At 33.4% G+C, this 18921-nt stretch overlaps 2 protein-coding genes across 2 annotated transcripts; both read left to right on the top strand.

Annotated features, from left to right (window-relative positions):
* The first annotated feature begins 1466 nt into the window (after nt 1-1466).
* LOC112684580 (SCAN domain-containing protein 3-like) lies at nt 1467-2699 on the top strand. Its single transcript, XM_025556172.1, has 3 exons — nt 1467-1659; nt 1835-1947; nt 2016-2699. The coding sequence occupies exons 1-3, from the start codon at nt 1467-1469 to the stop codon at nt 2697-2699; spliced, it is 990 nt and encodes a 329-aa protein (XP_025411957.1).
* A 42-nt stretch (nt 2700-2741) lies between these two features.
* Nucleotides 2742-3275, top strand: LOC112684572 (zinc finger BED domain-containing protein 5-like). Its single transcript, XM_025556159.1, has one exon. It carries the CDS (start codon nt 2742-2744, stop codon nt 3273-3275), a length of 534 nt encoding a protein of 177 aa, XP_025411944.1.
* The last annotated feature ends 15646 nt before the right edge of the window (nt 3276-18921 follow it).

Raw genomic sequence — 18921 nt, 5'->3', positions numbered from 1 at the left:
AATAAATACATTATACTATACAACAGCGGTTCTTAGCTTTTTGTAAATCACGGACCCCCTTTTTTTATTTTAACTAATTTGACTAATTTTTTTTGGAATACTTTTTTTTTACAAAACATCTTATGTTATTAAAATTAAAATTATAATAATTATTTTACATAATAAATTACATTAATAGACATAACAAAACATACATATTTATAATTCTTTTTATTTCACTTAATTTTTCAGTTAACTTAAATTTAATTATTTTAGTTTTCATTTATTTTTTTAATAATCTTAAAATTTAATTTTTATTAGCTTAATACAATAGTTAGGACACAAGTTTTATAACATCGTATAATGATAAAATGTATCTATTATATAATAAAAATAAATGAAAAAAAATAATAATAATATTAATCAAACAATATTATAATAATGCACTCATGTCACGTATAGATGTACATATGTTATGTGTTAGGGCTACCGTGGACCCCCGACTTGAGTATCGCGGACCGCTAGAGGGCTACGGACCACAGGTTAAAAACCACTGCTATACAAAGTTATAAAAATAATGAAGCAAAAAAAAATGCATATATATATATATATATATATATATATAATATATTATTGTATCATGGTGTGTATTATAGAGATACTATACTTAACTATAATAACTATTCGTAACGATTTATAATTATATTTATAAGCGGTTTTAGGTATATGTATATCTAAACCCACTTATGTTTGTAATCAAAATCGTTACGAAGTTTAAACCACAAATCAGTTGCTAACGACAATGGACCAAATACAGAGCATTAGTATTCGTGGACAAGAAATTTTTACACATGATGGCTATATGTATATGTGTATATTTAATTCATACAATTGTGTTGATCAAAATAAATTTGGAGATGTCGGTATAAAAATAATTGTATTAAATACAAATTTTGTAGAATTCATACATCGGCCGAAACATCTGAGCTAATACTAAGAATTATTTAAATTAATATAAGATTTATATTATAAACAATAGCAATTAGAAAATAATAAAAAGTATCCAATATTTATATAAATATATTACATATATTTATATAAAAGAATTATTACCTAATTACTTTTTTTTTAAATTAATATCAGGTGTTAAAGATTATAAATAAGCACTCACATGATTCGGAAGCAGCAAAAATAAAAAAAACGGTCTCCAGACACTTTAGAAGCAACAACGAGCATTATAAATCATAGGTTCCCAACCTATGGTCCACGGACCACTGGTGGTCCGCGAGCCATACTTACAAAATGTAAAAATATTTTTATAAATTTATATTACGTAGTGAAACCCATGTTATTATTTCAACTGATAACAGATTATGTTCAAAGTTGAATATAATATTGCTGGTTTTTGTTGTTAGTGTCTCCGTACCTGTATTCCGTAGTCAACGTTTGTGTTCTTTTTAATTTTTCGTGTGCTAGATTGTCGAAATATGGCTTCGAAAAAAAAGTATGGCGATGGATACATAAAATTTGGATTTATCGCAATCGAAACTAATCGTGAAATTCGACCACAGTGTGTAATATGTGTCACCGTTCTCAGTAATGATGCGTTGAAACCCGCCAAGTTAGAACGGCATTTAAAAAGTGTTCATTCTAAATTTAGTGATCCAGAGTTTTTCATGGGTAAATCAGAAAATTTTGAAAAAAATGAAACTAGGAACAAGTGGTTCAAGATTTGAGGCAAACGAAAAAGTTCTATCTGCGTCATTTAAAATTTTTTTTTAATTAATCGCAAAATCAAAGAAACCACACACAATTGGTGAAAATTTATTAAAGCCTTGTTTATTAACTGCCGTAGAAGAAATTTTAGGTGCGGAAGCTAAAAAGAAAATTCAAGAAATTCCATTATCGAATAATACTGTGAAAGCTCGTATTGATAAAATGTCTTTCGATATTGAAGAACAATTACTAGTAAAAATAAAAAATTCACCTTTTTACGCATTGCAGAGTGATGTACTGATATTTCACAATGTTGTCAGTTATTGGTTTTTGTTCGATTTTTGGACAACGACAATTTAATAAAAGAAGAGCTTTTATTGTTACAAGAATTGAGTACTACATCAAAAGGAAGTGATATACTGAAGATAATAAATAATTATTTTGAAAAGCACGACATTATGTGGGAAAAGTTAGCAGGTTTTTATACGGATGGTGCTTCAGCTATGTTGGGATCACGCTCAGGCCTAGCAACGTTGGTGAAAGAAAAAAACCGTAAAGTATTGACAACACATTGTATTATTCATCGACAAGCATTAGCATCAAAAACATTAGCTGAAGAACTCCAATATACTTTGAAACAGGTCATAAAGTTGGTAAACACCATCAAAACTAGTGCACTAAATACTCGCATTTTTAAAAAAATATGCTCGGACTTGGACTCTGAATATGAAACTTTACTTTTTCATACCGAAGTCCTATGGCTATCGAAAGGTAACATGTTGGCACGGTTATTTTCACTAAAGGAGGAGGTGGTAATGTTTTTAATTGAGAAAAAAAATGATAATTTATTGAAATGTATCTGTGATCATAAGTTTGAAATATACCTGGCTTATCTTGTCGATATCTTCGAACATTTAAACAAGCTTAATTTGCAATTAAAAGGCTCAGGAAATAATAAACTGGAAGGCTCTGCAAATATATTCATATTTGAAGATAAACTTTGAGCGTTTATGTGTAAAATTTATTTGTGGATAAGTAAAGTTGAGATGAATAATTATTCAGCGTTTCAAACACTGAAAAGCTTGATTGATAACGAAAAATATGCTGACCTCGTAAATGAGGTACAGCAAAACGTTTTACAACATTTGAAAAAACTTAAAAATGAGTTTAATCGATATTTTCCAGAATATAATGATTTGGAAACAAATGGTATACGAAGTATGATTCGAAACCCTTTTATCATTAAAATCAATGAGGTATCTGATAATAACCAGGAAAATTTGATAGAGTTACAAAACGATCGAAACTGTAAGGATACATTTGAATCTGGCATGAATATCGAAGAGTTTTGCTGTAAAAAAACGATTGCGTACCCTAAACTTCGAGAAATCGCATTAAGATATTTAGTCATGTTTTCGACAACTTATTTGTGCGAACAAGGATTTTCTGGACTACTCTACATTAAAAATAAACAGAGAAATCGGTTGGACCCCACTAAAGACTTGCGTGTAGCTTTGAGCAATATCAACCCAAGAATATCTTTGTTAGTGAACGAAATGCAAGCACAAAAATCGCATTAAATTGTTTTTATAATTTTTGTAATTTACCTTAAATAACTATAATAATGTAATGTAATTTTTTTTAGAATATTAGTTTGTATTAAATTTTTAATTATTTTTAACTTTAATAAAATAAAATCAATTATAAGCATTATTAAAAGCCTCTTATAAAGAAATTATAAATTCTTGTTAATGAGCAAATAAAAAAAGGTCTTCCTAGTTTATGTAAAATTGAGGTGGTCCGTGACCTATAAAATATTGTCGAAGTAGTCCGTGGTGGTAAAAAGGTTGGGAAACACTGTTATAAATGAATGTACCAATGGGCTTTCATAAGCAGCAAAGGGAACTACCTATTTTTTAATTAGTGTGTTGGGGAGAATGGTAATTTTAATTAATTCTAGTAAAAAGATTATTTTTCATTTTATCAAGTTTATTTAACCTATGTATAAACTTGTATAGTCGTATAGTCATATACGTATAATCCCAAGAGTGATTAATTTTAACAGACAAAATGTGCGTCTGGACATACGGTTCTGCTATCTTATCTGCGTATACACGAGTAACTTTTACACGTGTAAGATAAATACCAAACTAATTGGAAATATTTCTATTTAATGGTACACCCTTTGTTTAATTTTTTTCTTTATGCTTTTGTAGTTTTGGATACTCTTATGACGACCATCCGACAGCTTATCACAGCCGCACACAATTTCCCGTCAGCCCTACATAATCCTATCAGTATTTTTCATGATTATTTATTCAAATTGACGTCTTATAGATTCGATTACAGTTAGGTAATAATAACTTGGACGATAATTTATACAGTAATATGTAGTACCATAATAAGGTTAAATATAATGTCTGAAATAATAAGATTCGGTTTAATGCATAAGATTATATATATATATATATATATATATATATATAATAATCAGAATAATCATGTTTTAGATCATTAAAGATGAAATCTGTGTTTAATAAACATCCATGTGTTTGAAGTCTCTCAAGTAGACTGTTTTAGACGTAGTCTGTGTAGTGAATTTCAACATGCGTTGTATTTTTGAACTTGGCATATCCGTCAAATACACAAAAAACGCTTTAACATTTATACAGTGACGTATACATAACTTTTGTATGGGGGGGGGGATCAGTTTCAAACATATTATTATGGGAGGAAAATTTCTAACCTAACCTGCAAATTTAAATATAAATAATAAAATATATATTTATATGTATTTGTATATATCAACATTTTTGTTTCTTTATAATTTCCTTACATTAAGGACACTATTTTATACAATTTTAAAAAGGCCTATGGAGGGATATGACCCCCATATCCCTTCTTTAATACGCCCCTACATTAATAGTGTACATAATATAAACTCTTGATTCGATCACACTTGTAAGTAGGTACTAAGTTGTACATCTTGAACGGAAGTGTACCGGAATTGTGGAAAATGTGCTAATTGCCGTGCATTATTGTTTTTTGTTTAATTTTTCTCGTTTTTTCGAACGGTTGTTGTCAAACGAAAGAACTGTACGTTATCGATACGTCATCATGATGATTTATGAAAACATTGCCGCGAGATCGTCAACTGCAACGAAATATAGCAAAACATTGCAGTCACGACTTGTACAACGATACGATACGCGTTTTCTTCTTCTCTTTTCTTTTGTCCAATCTACTCTCTAAGAATTTTAGCCGTCACTACAATATCCCGCCACTTTTCTCTGTCTTGAGCAATTTTATGTCAATCTTCTATGCCCATTTCCTTTAGGTCTTCCGCCACTCCATCAATCCACCTCTTCCTGGGACATCCCTTTAGTCGTTTTCTCTTAGGTTTCCACTCGAACGCAACCCGTACATGGTAGTTTTCTTCTCTTCTTAGGATATGACCTAGCCATTGGATCCTTTGACCATTGATGAAATTAGTAACTGGAGCCAGATTCATCATTTCCTGTAGTTCTCTATTGAATCTTCTTCGCCAACATCTCATATTCGTATCAAACACAGGGCCACATATTTTTCGCCATATCCTGTTTTCAAGAATTCTTAACCTCCTTTCCGTCGTCACCGTTCTAGTCCAAGCTTCACATCCGTAGGTCAATGTGGGTCTTATAATTGACACATACAATCTCATTTTAGATCTTCTCGAGAGCGTTTTTGAGTTAAGAAATTTCAGTAATGCGTAGAAGGTTTTTTCCATTTTATTTATACGTATATTTATTTCTTTAGAACAATCGTTCTTTATGTTCAGAGTTGCCCCTAGATACTTGAATTCTTCTACTTTTTCAAACGTTAGTCCTTCAATTTGCTGTGGGTCTATGTCACTATCTTTTAGTTCCATTAGTTTAGTCTTGTTTGTGTTTATTGTTAGACCGACTTTTTCCGCGGCTTTTTCCAGTTCCCTCGATGCATTTGCTATTTCTATAAACGAGTTTTCTATTATATCCAGGTCATCTACAAAACCGAGTATACGTAGGCCATTGTCGTTGTTTGTTACTTGATTGCTTCTTAGGCACTGTAATTCTCTTACAACTTTTTCCAGTACCAGGTTAAATAGAATTGGGGACAAAGCATCCCCTTGTTTCAATCCTGTGTCTACAGTAAAGACATTGTATTGTCTACTCTCACTGTGTACTGTGTGTTCTCTATACAGAGTTTTACTATTCCAATCAGTTTTCTAGGAAACCCAAATTCATGCATAATGTTATATAGACTTTCTCTATGTACGCTGTCATACGCTTTTTTAAAATCTATGAACAACTGCCACACGTTCTGTCTGTATTCATACCTTTTTTCAATGATTTGTGCTATGATTGACAGTTGGTCTATTGTCGATTTTTCTTTTCTAAAACCGCATTGGTAGCTACCTATATTTTCGTCTACGTATGGCATCAGGCATTTCAGTAGAATTTTGGAAAATATTTAGTATACTGTATTCAGGAGGAAGATACCCCTGTAGTTGTCACACTTTATGCCCTTTTTTATGTAGTGGTATGATAACTGCTTCGTGCCATTTTTTTTTTTTTTCTTTTACATTTTAGTGATTAACTGTCATTAAATATTGTATATTATTTATAAATATTTCTTAATGGTACACTACATTACTACAATAAACATTAAACACCTAGGTACCTATTGATAATAATGATTATAATCAGAGACGTATTTAAGAGGTGGGCTCATGGAGCCCGTGCCCCCCCCCCCATTCACCGTATTTTATACTTTATTTATTGTTTTAGGCCCTTTTTCACGCTCAGGCACACGGTGAAATACTGGAGTATCAATATATCATGATAATATAATACCATCGATTAAACGGATTACCATTGTATACACTCTGAATAATCCTTAATATACACCCTGAAATAATTATAAAACCTGAAGAAGTAGCTGATACAGATGCTAATAAACACCCCAGACGTCTTTAGTTATTGTAATTACAAAAATTATATTTGAAAATATGTTTTATTATAAATTTGTGTAATACAAGTTTATGTTTCAATCAAACACTTGTATTTTGATTATTTGATTATGAATAACGACAGTTTTGTTGAAATGGAAAAGTTATAACTATGTATACTTTGAATTTTTTGTTTGTAAACCCCCCCCCCCCAATAAGACATTTCTAAATACGCCCCTGATTATAATTGAGTCTTCATAGATATTATTAGAATATGAAATATTGACCAAAAAATAACATTTTTTGAAAATATCTTTTTTTTTATCGAGATAAAAATGAAATTATCTTTTATCATTATCTAGATATTTTAATTTTTTTTATCAATTATCTTTATCTAGAAGAATTTGGACATATTATCTTTCATCATTATCTAGATAAATTTCGCATTATCTATTCCCAACATTGATTACCCCTATAACTTCTGACATCTATTATACTACTCTTAAATCTGCGTTTGATTAATACATGGTCGATTTGGTTTCTCGTTCTGTTATCTGGTGATTTTCATGTTGCTTTATGTATGTCCTTATGGGGAAATGTAATACTGCTTATTTTCATGCCAGTGGATGTTGCAAACGACACTAGTCTCAACCCATTATCATTGCACTACTCGTGCAGGCTTTCTCTTTCAATCGTGGGGATAATTGTGATTCTCTACCACATTTTGCATTCATATAACCCATCACTGTTTTTAATTAATTTTTCCATATTCCCTCATATATTTTCGTCAATTCATCATAAAATTCATCTTTTCTATTTTGATTGCTAACTTCCGTTGAATTGTGTGCGTTTACTATACATACGTTTATTGGCTTCATGTCTAGCATAAGTAACGACAGTCTATCTGAAATTGGTCTAAACTCTATGACGTGTGGCACTAACTTTCTATGCACTGCGAAGCCACTTCCAAAATGGTGAGAACTCTGTGATCCAGAGTAGTATATTATGTATTCGCCTACTTCAATTTGTCTAACGTCTAGCCATCGTATTTCCTGTATTGCTACAACGTCTATCTTATATGTGCTCAACACGTCAGCTAAATTTTGACATGCACCAGTTCTAAACAGGCTTGTTACATTCCAGGTTGCTATTTTTAATCCAGTGTTTCGTTTCCATTTTCCAGTCTTTAATCCATAATATCTTGTCCGAGGCTTCGATATTTGTGATGTCATAATATAAGAGTTTTACTTAGGTAGGTTTGTCAGCCCTACGATAATCCCCCAACCTGGAGGACCAAACCCCAGCCAACTAAAGCCAGGGGATGGCTATTGCAGCAGCTAGTGCTGGGCGATGGGGATGCCACTTTCTCTACGCCAAATACGATACGTTACTGCAACGAAATATCGCATGGCATTGCAGTCACAACTTGTACAACGATACGATACGTTACTGCAGGTACTTTGACGTTACAAAGCGTTTGAACGAAAAAATTGTTTGTGATCAATGCGTTTTGTGATCCATTTTAATATTTTAATATTTTAAAAATGTTCACCGCAACACTCGATCTCGGTGCAGTCTCGTACACGGATCTACAACACCGTGGTTAAGAGTACGAATTAGGTACAGGAGGTCTCCGTACAGTAGCTGGTAAAGATCATCAGCGGCACATATGTGCGTAACCACACGTAGCTCGCTCGTAATGCACGTGTTTAAACGACATACGCGTTCGCACTGCACAACTACAATACCACCAACTAGGCTCCCGTGATCGTAAACAAATGTAAGGATTTTTGTATTTAATGAGAAAGAGGAGGGGGGAGGGAAACGTCGAAAAAAAAAATTCAAAGTCACGTAAGACAAAAGGAATACTATCTCGTTAAATATAACCCACTGTGTTTTTGAATACTAATCCATTTCATTGTCGAACATTTGTTTTTGGCACAGTGAACGATGCGTGTTACTTTATTTTTCATAATAAAATTACATGCGTACAGAATAAAAGCAGCGGACACACATAACATTCATTTATTTTTAAAAACATTCCGATGAAAATAATGTAAAGGGTTTTTATACATGCGTACGTATATGCAAATGCGTCTACACCGCGGATAATTTGTAGGTTCTAAATCAACTGACGTGCTTGACAATACATCGCGGTTCAAATCTATTATTTAATTTTTACAACACCGATGTTTCTATGACTACCTACATGTACACGTACACCGTCGACTGTTTTAACGACGTTCGAATGAATATTTGAACCGGTGTACCTGAAACACTCGATTAAATACGATACATTTTCGTTTAATGAACAATTTTTAATTTACTGCTTTTCCTCATCATATGTTAGGTATTTTTTCAAATTGTAATTATATTTATATACATGGTTTAGTTTGAATCTTTTCAGAGGCATATGGAACTATACAGTATGGTGCATTGGTTTTTGGTTACGAATGTAAATTGACAACGCTACAGATTATTCTTGTGTAGCAAAAAAAACTTGAAAAAAAGTGAACCGTTTTAACGGAAGTGGGTAAATTGAAATATTTCAAATTCCATAGTTCTATAATCAAAAAAAAAGAAAAAAAAATGTACCAATAAAAATAAAAAATTAACGTTTTCGTTTCGTGTGCACACGTTTTACCTGACTATAACACACATTTTTAATTAATTAATTTTTTTTTTCGTCCTTGCGGAGTGCTTGTTAATCTTTAATCCCAAATTAACGATGGTTTTGAGTGATGGGCGTCAAACGGTTATAATAGACCATAACACCAATCAAACGTGAAAATAACGTCGAAACCGTTATAATAAACCGTATAATTTTCTTACCAAACGAACACTATGTGTATTTTGGAGGTGCCTATCGACGATTGCAAATCTTAAAAAAAAATCGGAATATTACCAAAGCGTGATAAGATCGATGTGCTCGTGAAAACGTCCAATCCAACTAATCCCCAACACATTACGTCAGCAGCGGGTCGAAAAAAAAAGGAAAATTAACGCACACGACCGGAGGACATGATGTGCACCGAGACACCGGGTGTCAGACGATATAGTGCAGTATCGCTCGCCTCGGCGCGCGTATTATTATTTTTCACTTGTGAACGTGACATAATAGCGATATTGGCACATGCGAAAAATACGGTTCCAAACAGACTGGCGATGGTTCGGAAGCGAAAAAAGAAACGGCCAACACTCGAAAACCGGGTAGCGACGATGACGCGATGCCGGTTCACACGTTTCTGCAAACCTTGGCCGTTTTAGGATTGAAAAAGAAAAAAATTAATAAACTAGAAAAACTGTTACAATCTCGTAACAGAAAGATCGCAGAGCTTGTAACTCCCATGAAAACGACCGCGTTCAAGAGGAAAACGCGTGTTAACGCAACGACCCGTCCGTGTACTGAACTCGGTATCGCGAAATAAACATCCGCTCGGAATATAAAACCTAGTCACGCTTATGCATGCAGGACACAAATCACACAATACGCAAAAGTGATCAAAAGTTCGGGGAAATAAATAAATATCGAAATAAAGAGAAACGTTCCGGGGCGGCAAATCGTGTGCGACGTGACTTTCATACGGCGTTGGCTTCGCCACATAATACACGCGTGGAAGTTCCTACTATCCTTTTTTTTTTCTTTTTTTTCGTTTTTCTACACACACACGATTGATATATTTCACTAAGGGATGATACACTTCGTAAGTATTTGCGAGAAGCGCGTTTTGCGTTTTATAATAATAATATGTGTTTGCAAATAAAGTCCCAATATTACAGTTAGTAGGTGTATCTTACACGTACAAATAAATGAATATGCGAAGATTAAATAACAAATAAAGATACTGATAAATAATAAATAAATAGTAAGTTGCAATCCTCCGATAAGCTTATGATGGATGGTTTACAGGAGAATTCACATTACGTGCTTAATAATTTACATTCTCGATATTTTTTAAATTTACCATGTTTCAAATGTAATTTTACTATTTAGAACACGTCTAATTTTATACACTGTGAATTTCGCCCACTGCTGCGCCAAGAGCTACGCTCGTCTTTTTCGTCATCCCCCGAAACCCGTTTAGCACGCGACTGTTATCATTTTCATGAATCGTTTTAATTATTGTAACAACGTATTCAATCGGATGCACGCTTGACTGTTATGCTGTTAAGCCGTTTTTATGGTAATGAGACCCCAAGGCCTAATACATATCGGAGGCTTTTATATACGTAAATTATGGTACATATATTTTTTTAACATATTAATAATTATATTTAGCTATTAATAAACTTAATTTTTAAAAGGAAAAAAATATAAAATGATGATATTTTGTAAATATAATATAATTTTCGGTAAATTTGGAGTCTCTGGTCCAGACCATTCGGACGACCGATGTCTGAAGACGGTACGACTACGAATGTTGTTCGACATGCATTATTTCATCGCCGTCGTGGTTATTAACATTACCCAGACTAATAAAATCTAACCTGTTCCTGTATACCAGGGATGAGCAACTGGCGGTCCGTGGGCTACATCCGGCCCGCGAGCCTTTTTTATCCCGTCTATGCTATATTTTTAAATTACATCACACAATTTTAAAGTTTAAAATCTATCGATATAATAATTGTTATCAGGTAGGTACCTATTAAACATTATTGAAAGTCTAAATGTCATTCGAATGATATGATATTATGATCATAATATGTATACGTATAGCTTTGAATCAAAGCTGTTTGTAACTTATTATTTAACTACATCAATTTTTTCGTATCATTTATGTCGTGCTCTGTTGTGTGTATTGAATTTATTATTTTCGTATATAAAAATGCTAATTAAAATGCATATTTTGAATGATTTTACCTTCTAGTAACTTTGAGTTGCCTGTACAATATATATATATATATATATAATATATAATATAGCTTCACCCTGAGGGGTGGAGGTTTAATTGTAGTGCGCGATCGAAATAGATGTTTCAGAGCAACGCGGTACAATGGTGTACATCGTTAACCGTACATCATTATAATACGTTCTAACGGTGCGCGGACATTTAATCCACAAACATTTCAAAATCGTTGTTGAAAAAAGTACGTTTTTGGTTTAATACACATACAATATCTATACTGCACGCGTGTGGATAATGATAGATGAGCAGAAGCACCATCCGAGGGTGATTTTTTCTCGTCCAAACCAATGGTATCGTTACATTTTAATTTCTTTGTACTCGCGATACGATATTCAGAGGATGTATCATTCGATAAATAACTTCTTAACTACGTTGGCGAAAAAAAAATTGTACCACGCGATCTATTTGATCAGTTATCATATATATTCAAACGATTTATTTTCCGTTAAACGATAGTACCCATATGACGTGTTGCTTCACGATGGCAATGTTATTTTCTCTGTTAATAAAAAATGTGATTTTTTTTTAATTAAACCTGTTGGGCAGTTTAATCCGGTGGTGACAGCGTGTGCACACAAGACATAATACTAGTACATACAACGTTCTCTGGACTTGCCTGATGTTACGACATACATGTACGGTCTTGTACATCGTTCGGTAGTCACGGGGCTCGAATGAATCCCTCGAGAAGATCAACAATATTATGTTGTGTAAATAAATAATAATGTTAACTTGAGATTACGCGAGTATCGAGTTCCAATTAAGTTAGCGTACTGCAGGAGCATTTGCCGTTAAAATCGTTATCGCGTTTTCGAACTCACGTTTTATAGTGAAAAAAACAAACACACCTACTTATAATCGTATTTTGTACCATCAAACAGACGATTATTAGTTTCAAATTCCGTTGCGCATCAGTTTTACTTCAATTATGTCATAATATATAGTCAAACATGTTGTGTAGGTTCGTTTATTGCGGCCAAGCGCGTTCAATCGTAACATTTGCACGTACGTGTAAACGATATCACGTCCGATGTTTTAATGGCATAAGATTATTAAAAATATAATTTTGTGTAGTACGATTTCCTTCCTTTATTTCTCAAAAAAAAAAACGATATACGCCTATACGTATAATGCCTAAGTTTCCGTAGTTTCGCCTCCTAACAAAACAGTAAACACCACAAAACTAATTGCTCAAAAATGTTAGAACACAAGACGGTGAACGTTTGAACATCTTACAAGTCACTTATGACAGACATTCGATTAATATTAAATCAAGAGTTTGAAACGGGTTGTTGAATTTTATATTTATGAAAAACAAATGCCAAACGCATAAACAAGTACTCATCGTAGAACCTTATGAAAAGAAAATATAATTTCGATCAAGAATATTCTATACGCCATAGATACAGGTTTGGGATTAATTTCGTCCACATAGATAAGTACATAAAATTAAAAAACCGCTCGCTTACTGATGAGTATATAACCGAATTATTATTAGAATGTTGACGGAACATACTTGTTTCTATGTATAATTGCACTAAGGATTTTTGAAAATCACATTGTTAATGGTCGAAACAGTTTTTGACTCTTTTTTTTTTTTTTTAATGTTTTTATATTGCTTTTTATAAATACTAATTGAGAAGTATGCGAATTAATATGATATAATACGATTTTTTTTCAATTTAAAATTGTTTATTTCATTGAAACAATAGTTGATCTAATCATATAAGACGGAAAAAAATTACCCACGAACAAATACGGGTATTTCAGATAATACCATATATATTATTAATATTCATATAATAAAAAATAAATTAAAACATATTTTCAATGCGTACTTTGTTCACCTTGCACGTGTGGTAATCTTTTCGTATGTTTTATCATTTATATTAAGTCTCAGATAATATATAAAATGTTTTGTTTTACATCGTTCATTGAATGATTAATTCTATAAATTACAGTTAAATTACAATTATATAATTTACAGTATATATTAATTAAACATCCGAAATAATTTGTTAAATAAAATTACTTAGAGCTTACCGTTGCATTAAATGCTTTTACTGTACATATCTGGTTACATTTTACCAAAATAAATATAAAAATCCCAACTTGAAGCGTTTATTTAGTGTCAAAAAAAAATTATTGACGAAAGACATTTTTCAGTTCGGTCTATGTTCTGTACTAATCGATCTTAACAACTATTGAGATATATTTTCAGCGCAAATTTAACATCAAAAATATTGACAATTTAAAATATTTATAAAAAAAACACGTCACTTTAAAAGTAACCAATTCTCTGAAGCGCCTGTACGAAACAGGAAAATGTCTCACTCCCATCCAAATAATAACGATAATGATAACACTTATACAATTACGATAGCTAACCATGAATATATCTGTTGTGCATTTAAATGAGAAATTCAATCTAAATTATCATTTCATTACTTGTGAATTTCATGACTTAGTTCTCATATAGATCACAAAAAGATGAAAAACAAAGTTTTAAAAACATTAATTTGAGATAATTTTATAAAACACATACAAAGAAATGCACGGTTACATGTGGATAATATGTAACTGCAATTTAAACGAACAATGCATAATTGTTAGCATTATTATTTACTAAAGTGCCGGGGATTCATTTTCTACGCAGAATGATATTAAGAAATCGTGTGCAATAAACCGAACGTGATAAATATCGTTGGCAGTTTGGCACGCGATAGCGGCCGTTTACACGTAGGTGCTTCAGAATCCCTAATACTTTTATTATACTAGTTTCATCCCGACGTTCTATTACTGAAAAAAAATATGTAAGGTACACCGCTACGTGGGTGCGATCGCATGAATGAAAAATCTAGATACGAATTTGCTATCCATGGATTATTATAGAAGAAATTCAAATTAATTTTGAAACATTGTATAACAGGCACAACGAAAGATTTGTTTTTAAAAAAATGCTCGTGTTCCGAAAAGGTTTATGATCAATAAACACTGAACTAAACCGTATTATCATTGCTACATTTGTTGTTTAAATACTATTATTAAGACTTATAATTAATCAATATTATGGGCTCAAATTTTCAAATTGAATTTTAATTTTAGACATATTTCAGATTATTCAAATGCTGCTATTTAGTTAATAAATAGTATTTATACTATGCCTACTTCAATTTAGCCACGTTTGCATAAATTGATTAATCATTACTATGATTAACAATTTCTTAATTACAATTTGTACTAATTCGTTTGAAAAGATAAAATAAAACATTCAGTTTTACCAAACATAAAACAAAACAAGAAAACCTATAATATTTTATCGATCATGTGTTTTATTTTTCATTAGAACTTCTAGTAAAAACTATTAAGCTCGATTATTACAAATAATCAAAATAAACTGCAAAGAATAAAAATATCACAATATTAAATATATACAAATAAGTTTAAATAATGAAGTCGGCCAGCCTCACGAACAAAAAAAATTATGAGAATACTCGTAATTACAAGATTAGAATTTACAATGTCGAAAACATTAAATGGGATATTGAAGGATTCAAGAGAGTTCAATAGGATATTTCGTTTAGTGGATAGGAAGGGACAACCTATGAGAATACGAGACAGATAACAAAAGATTTGTTCTAAATGTAGCATACAGACGGGGAAAATCGTTAAGATTTAGTTTGTAAAGTTGATAAGATAATAATAGATGATGGTCAGTGCGTGATCGGTTTAGTTTTAAATCAATCACGTTATCGGGTCGTTTTCGGCATTATTTTTCGGGCCGTGTTTGAAATCTCGTACCGGGGACGGATCCGCGGTTAGAGAACTGAAGGACAGGCCATTTCAAGAGACCGTTTATTAGGGCTGACCGTGGATTATAAACGTACGCCTTGAAACATAAAAAAAAAAAAAACACGATACGATCGAATAACACGTGTGTTTTCAAGTTTATTCGTGATTATCGGCGGCAAACTTTGACGTTTATTCTATTCCACGGCGGATTCGGCGTGAAGACGTTCTACCGTACTGGGGAATTGGCTACTGTCTAGGAGTACGGTCCTGTGGCGGGCACACTAAAAAAAAAAAAAAAAAATGAAAACGTCTTCAACCGAACGACTCCGTCGATATAAACGTTAACCGCGAGCGGGCTCCGATCTCCTGAACCCGTCCAGGTTCGCACTGCTTGCGCACAGACGGACAACAAGATCGGAACACGGCTGCTGAACACCCGGACACTTCCGCGGTTAGCCACTCGGAGCCATAAATCACAAAAGCGGCCGTTGCAGTTAACACCGTTCGTGCGGCCAGCCGAAATCCAGAGCGACGCGGAAATAACAAACGACCGTTCCGTCCCTGTGCTTTTGGATTCGATCCAATTTCGCCACAAGTAGTTCGCCGCGTTCTTCAGCTGTGCAGTGGGGGGGGGGGGGGCAAATGCTGTTTTATCGTTCGAGCGCGCGTCCGTTCGGCCCGACCGATGTCGAAACAATAGCACCACCGAAAACAATACACGATAACATATGCATCTGTATGTGGTAAAGGAGACCACGTCAGAAAATAGTGATTCTACAGGAATCAAATTTTCGATCTTGTTCGTTTAAAAATTTACTTTTCTCCGTGACCGATTCGAATTGCTCTATTGCTCTTGATTTCCGTTGTTTTTGATGACCGGGTGCAGTTCCTTATACCTTTATGTAGAGCGAATAATGTACGAGGACGCTAAGCTCTAACTAAATTTTTTCAAAAATGTTCACGGTTTCCTTTACCTCCGGGCTACAGATACTCGTATGTATAATGTATAAAAATGTGCCTTTTAATTTTTTTTTCACCTAAATAAATAACGAAAGAAATCTGAAAAACGGTTTCGACCGTTATGTCGCATAAAAACTATAGGTACCTTCTACCGTAACTGTTAAAAACGTAAAAAGCGTTAAGAGCGCTTACGTTTAAGCGCACACAGCATGTATTCGCATATTTTAACGATTTTAAGTGCGTAAAAAGCCACTGTTCGTACACGAGATCACATTAACGTCGCGTCGAAACGCTAACGAAAAAAAAAAAAAAAATAAAAAAAAATTAAACGTTTGACGCGGGCTATAAAATTGATGGTTGACATTCGGAAGACGAACGCGTTTCAAGAAAAACGACTTTACCGAATGGAGCGGCGGGCAACACACGTTGAACAGACGCAAGCGTGATTTATAACACGACGTTAAGATGCGCGTTGAGCCGCGGCTACCGGCGGAACATCATTGGCGGGTTGTAGTGGCGTAGATACAATTTTCTTCTGGAGGGGGTGTTTAAAAGTCAATTTATAATATTCTTATTCTTTAGTATATCTTATTACGAGGTCCTATATAATAATATTACATTTAAAATGGTATTATTATGTTCCATATTTAATGAAAATTATTTTGTTATTCAATTTTTAACATATACCTAATCTTAGTAAAATGAAAGTATCATTTTAATATAATATGTAAATATTAATAAATAATAATTAAACATTAATAAAAAAAATTTTTGGGAGGGTGGAAACCCCTTACATCCTCCCCGTAACTACGCCACTGGTGAGTTTTATTCCGGTGAACATTAACAACAGCGGTATATATCAGGGATGGGCATCTCAAAGTTACCGGAGGGCCAATTTTTAGAAAATTAAAATCTAGTGAACCAAAGCATAGGAAAAAAAAGATTATTCAAAATATGAATTTTAATTAACATTTATATACACTGAAATAATGAATTCAACACACACGACAGCACAAAACGAATGGTAAGAAGAAACTAATATAGTTAAATAGTTCAATACAAACAGCTATGTTTGAAAGCTATACGTACACATACAAATGGCATTTAAACATTTAAACAATGTTTAATACCAGACAACAATTATTATATCGATAAGATAGAGTATAAAGTCTATACTATAGACGATAAATTTTAAAATTGTATGATTTAATTTGAAAGTGTAGCACGGGCCAAATAAAAAAGGCTCGCGGACCGCCAGTTGCCCAACACTGGTATTGGTACATTAATAACGCGTTGTGAGAGACGCGTGCGAAGACGAACCGACGCGCAACACAACGAACAGACGGACGGTAGGGGATGGAAATATACCATACCTTTGTTATCGAGAGTCACTTTGAATATTGTTCGACAGCCCAATTATTTCGGTAGCAAACAATTTAACTCTCGGGATTACGAAACGCGAGTATCGATTCGGCGGCGGGTGGCACCGCACTGCTGGTACCCGCGTGCTGCGTATTGATTTCACGGTCAATTTTTGCTGGGGGGAGGGGGAGGTTCGTAAAAATTCAATTCGAATCGTCCGGCATTCGCTTACCCGCCGAGTTTCCGCGTCGCAACCATCGTGTTACGTCGATTTCTAGCGGAATTATAGTTTTTCTTCTTCTTCTTTTTCCAATCGTCACGGGGATCTTATTGTTTTGCTTTAGGTATCGAATCAAGTCGGGTACTGGAGAGCGGCTGAAGTGTCGATTATTTTCGAGGAGGGAAATCGGTTATGAGGTTACCCTTGCAGAGAGGACACGAATGGGGAGCCTTCAGGAGTCAAAGTCCTGGAAACGAAAAAGGATATGAACTATAAATAAGAGTACACGAACCGCTTAATATTGTTATATTTCATACAGGAATTTAATATCAGCGTATACGTTCTTTCAGATTTGTTCCAATCAGGGTTATCTGAAACGATCAGTTTTCAAGAAAAAAAATGAATAATAAAATTGGTTGGATTCAAAACCATAATTTACCGATATTCATGTTAATACACGTTAAGAAGACCGTATACGAACAAACGAGAATATGGTTTATGAAAGGGCTTAAGAAAATATTTTAAACGATCAAGTTCCTTTTAGCCTTACCCTCCGTACAAGCTACGCATGTGTAAAATAGTAGTTTGAAAAAAGTAATTCGCCGAACCGATGGACAACACGAAATATGTGCCGAAGTGTATGTACGAGTACAACATGATACGATGTTATGAATATACGATAATAAACGAAACAGAAAAAAAAGAAAGAGGAAAAAGATTTTTATGCATTGCAATTCGGTTGGGATTAATAAAAAACAAAAAAAAAAAAAATGAAATCCCTATGTAAGCGTACACAATATTTTTCCCCGCGTCCAAAAAGCACGAGAAGAGAAACAACGTCGCCGTAAACAAAAGGGTATATTTACGACTACGTTTTATAACTGAAAGCGGAGGAAAATATGTTTCCATACGACGAACAACGTGTCGCGAGTTTATTATAATAATATATCCGTGACGCACGTGCAACGTAAATGTGTGTATATAAAAAAAAAGTAAAAGATACCCGGAGACCGTAAATA

Source organism: Sipha flava, unplaced genomic scaffold (assembly GCF_003268045.1).
Source record: "Sipha flava isolate LNK unplaced genomic scaffold, YSA_version1 105_pilon_pilon, whole genome shotgun sequence".
Taxonomy (NCBI): Eukaryota; Metazoa; Arthropoda; class Insecta; order Hemiptera; family Aphididae; genus Sipha; species Sipha flava.
This window is presented reverse-complemented; position numbering and strand designations above follow the sequence as displayed.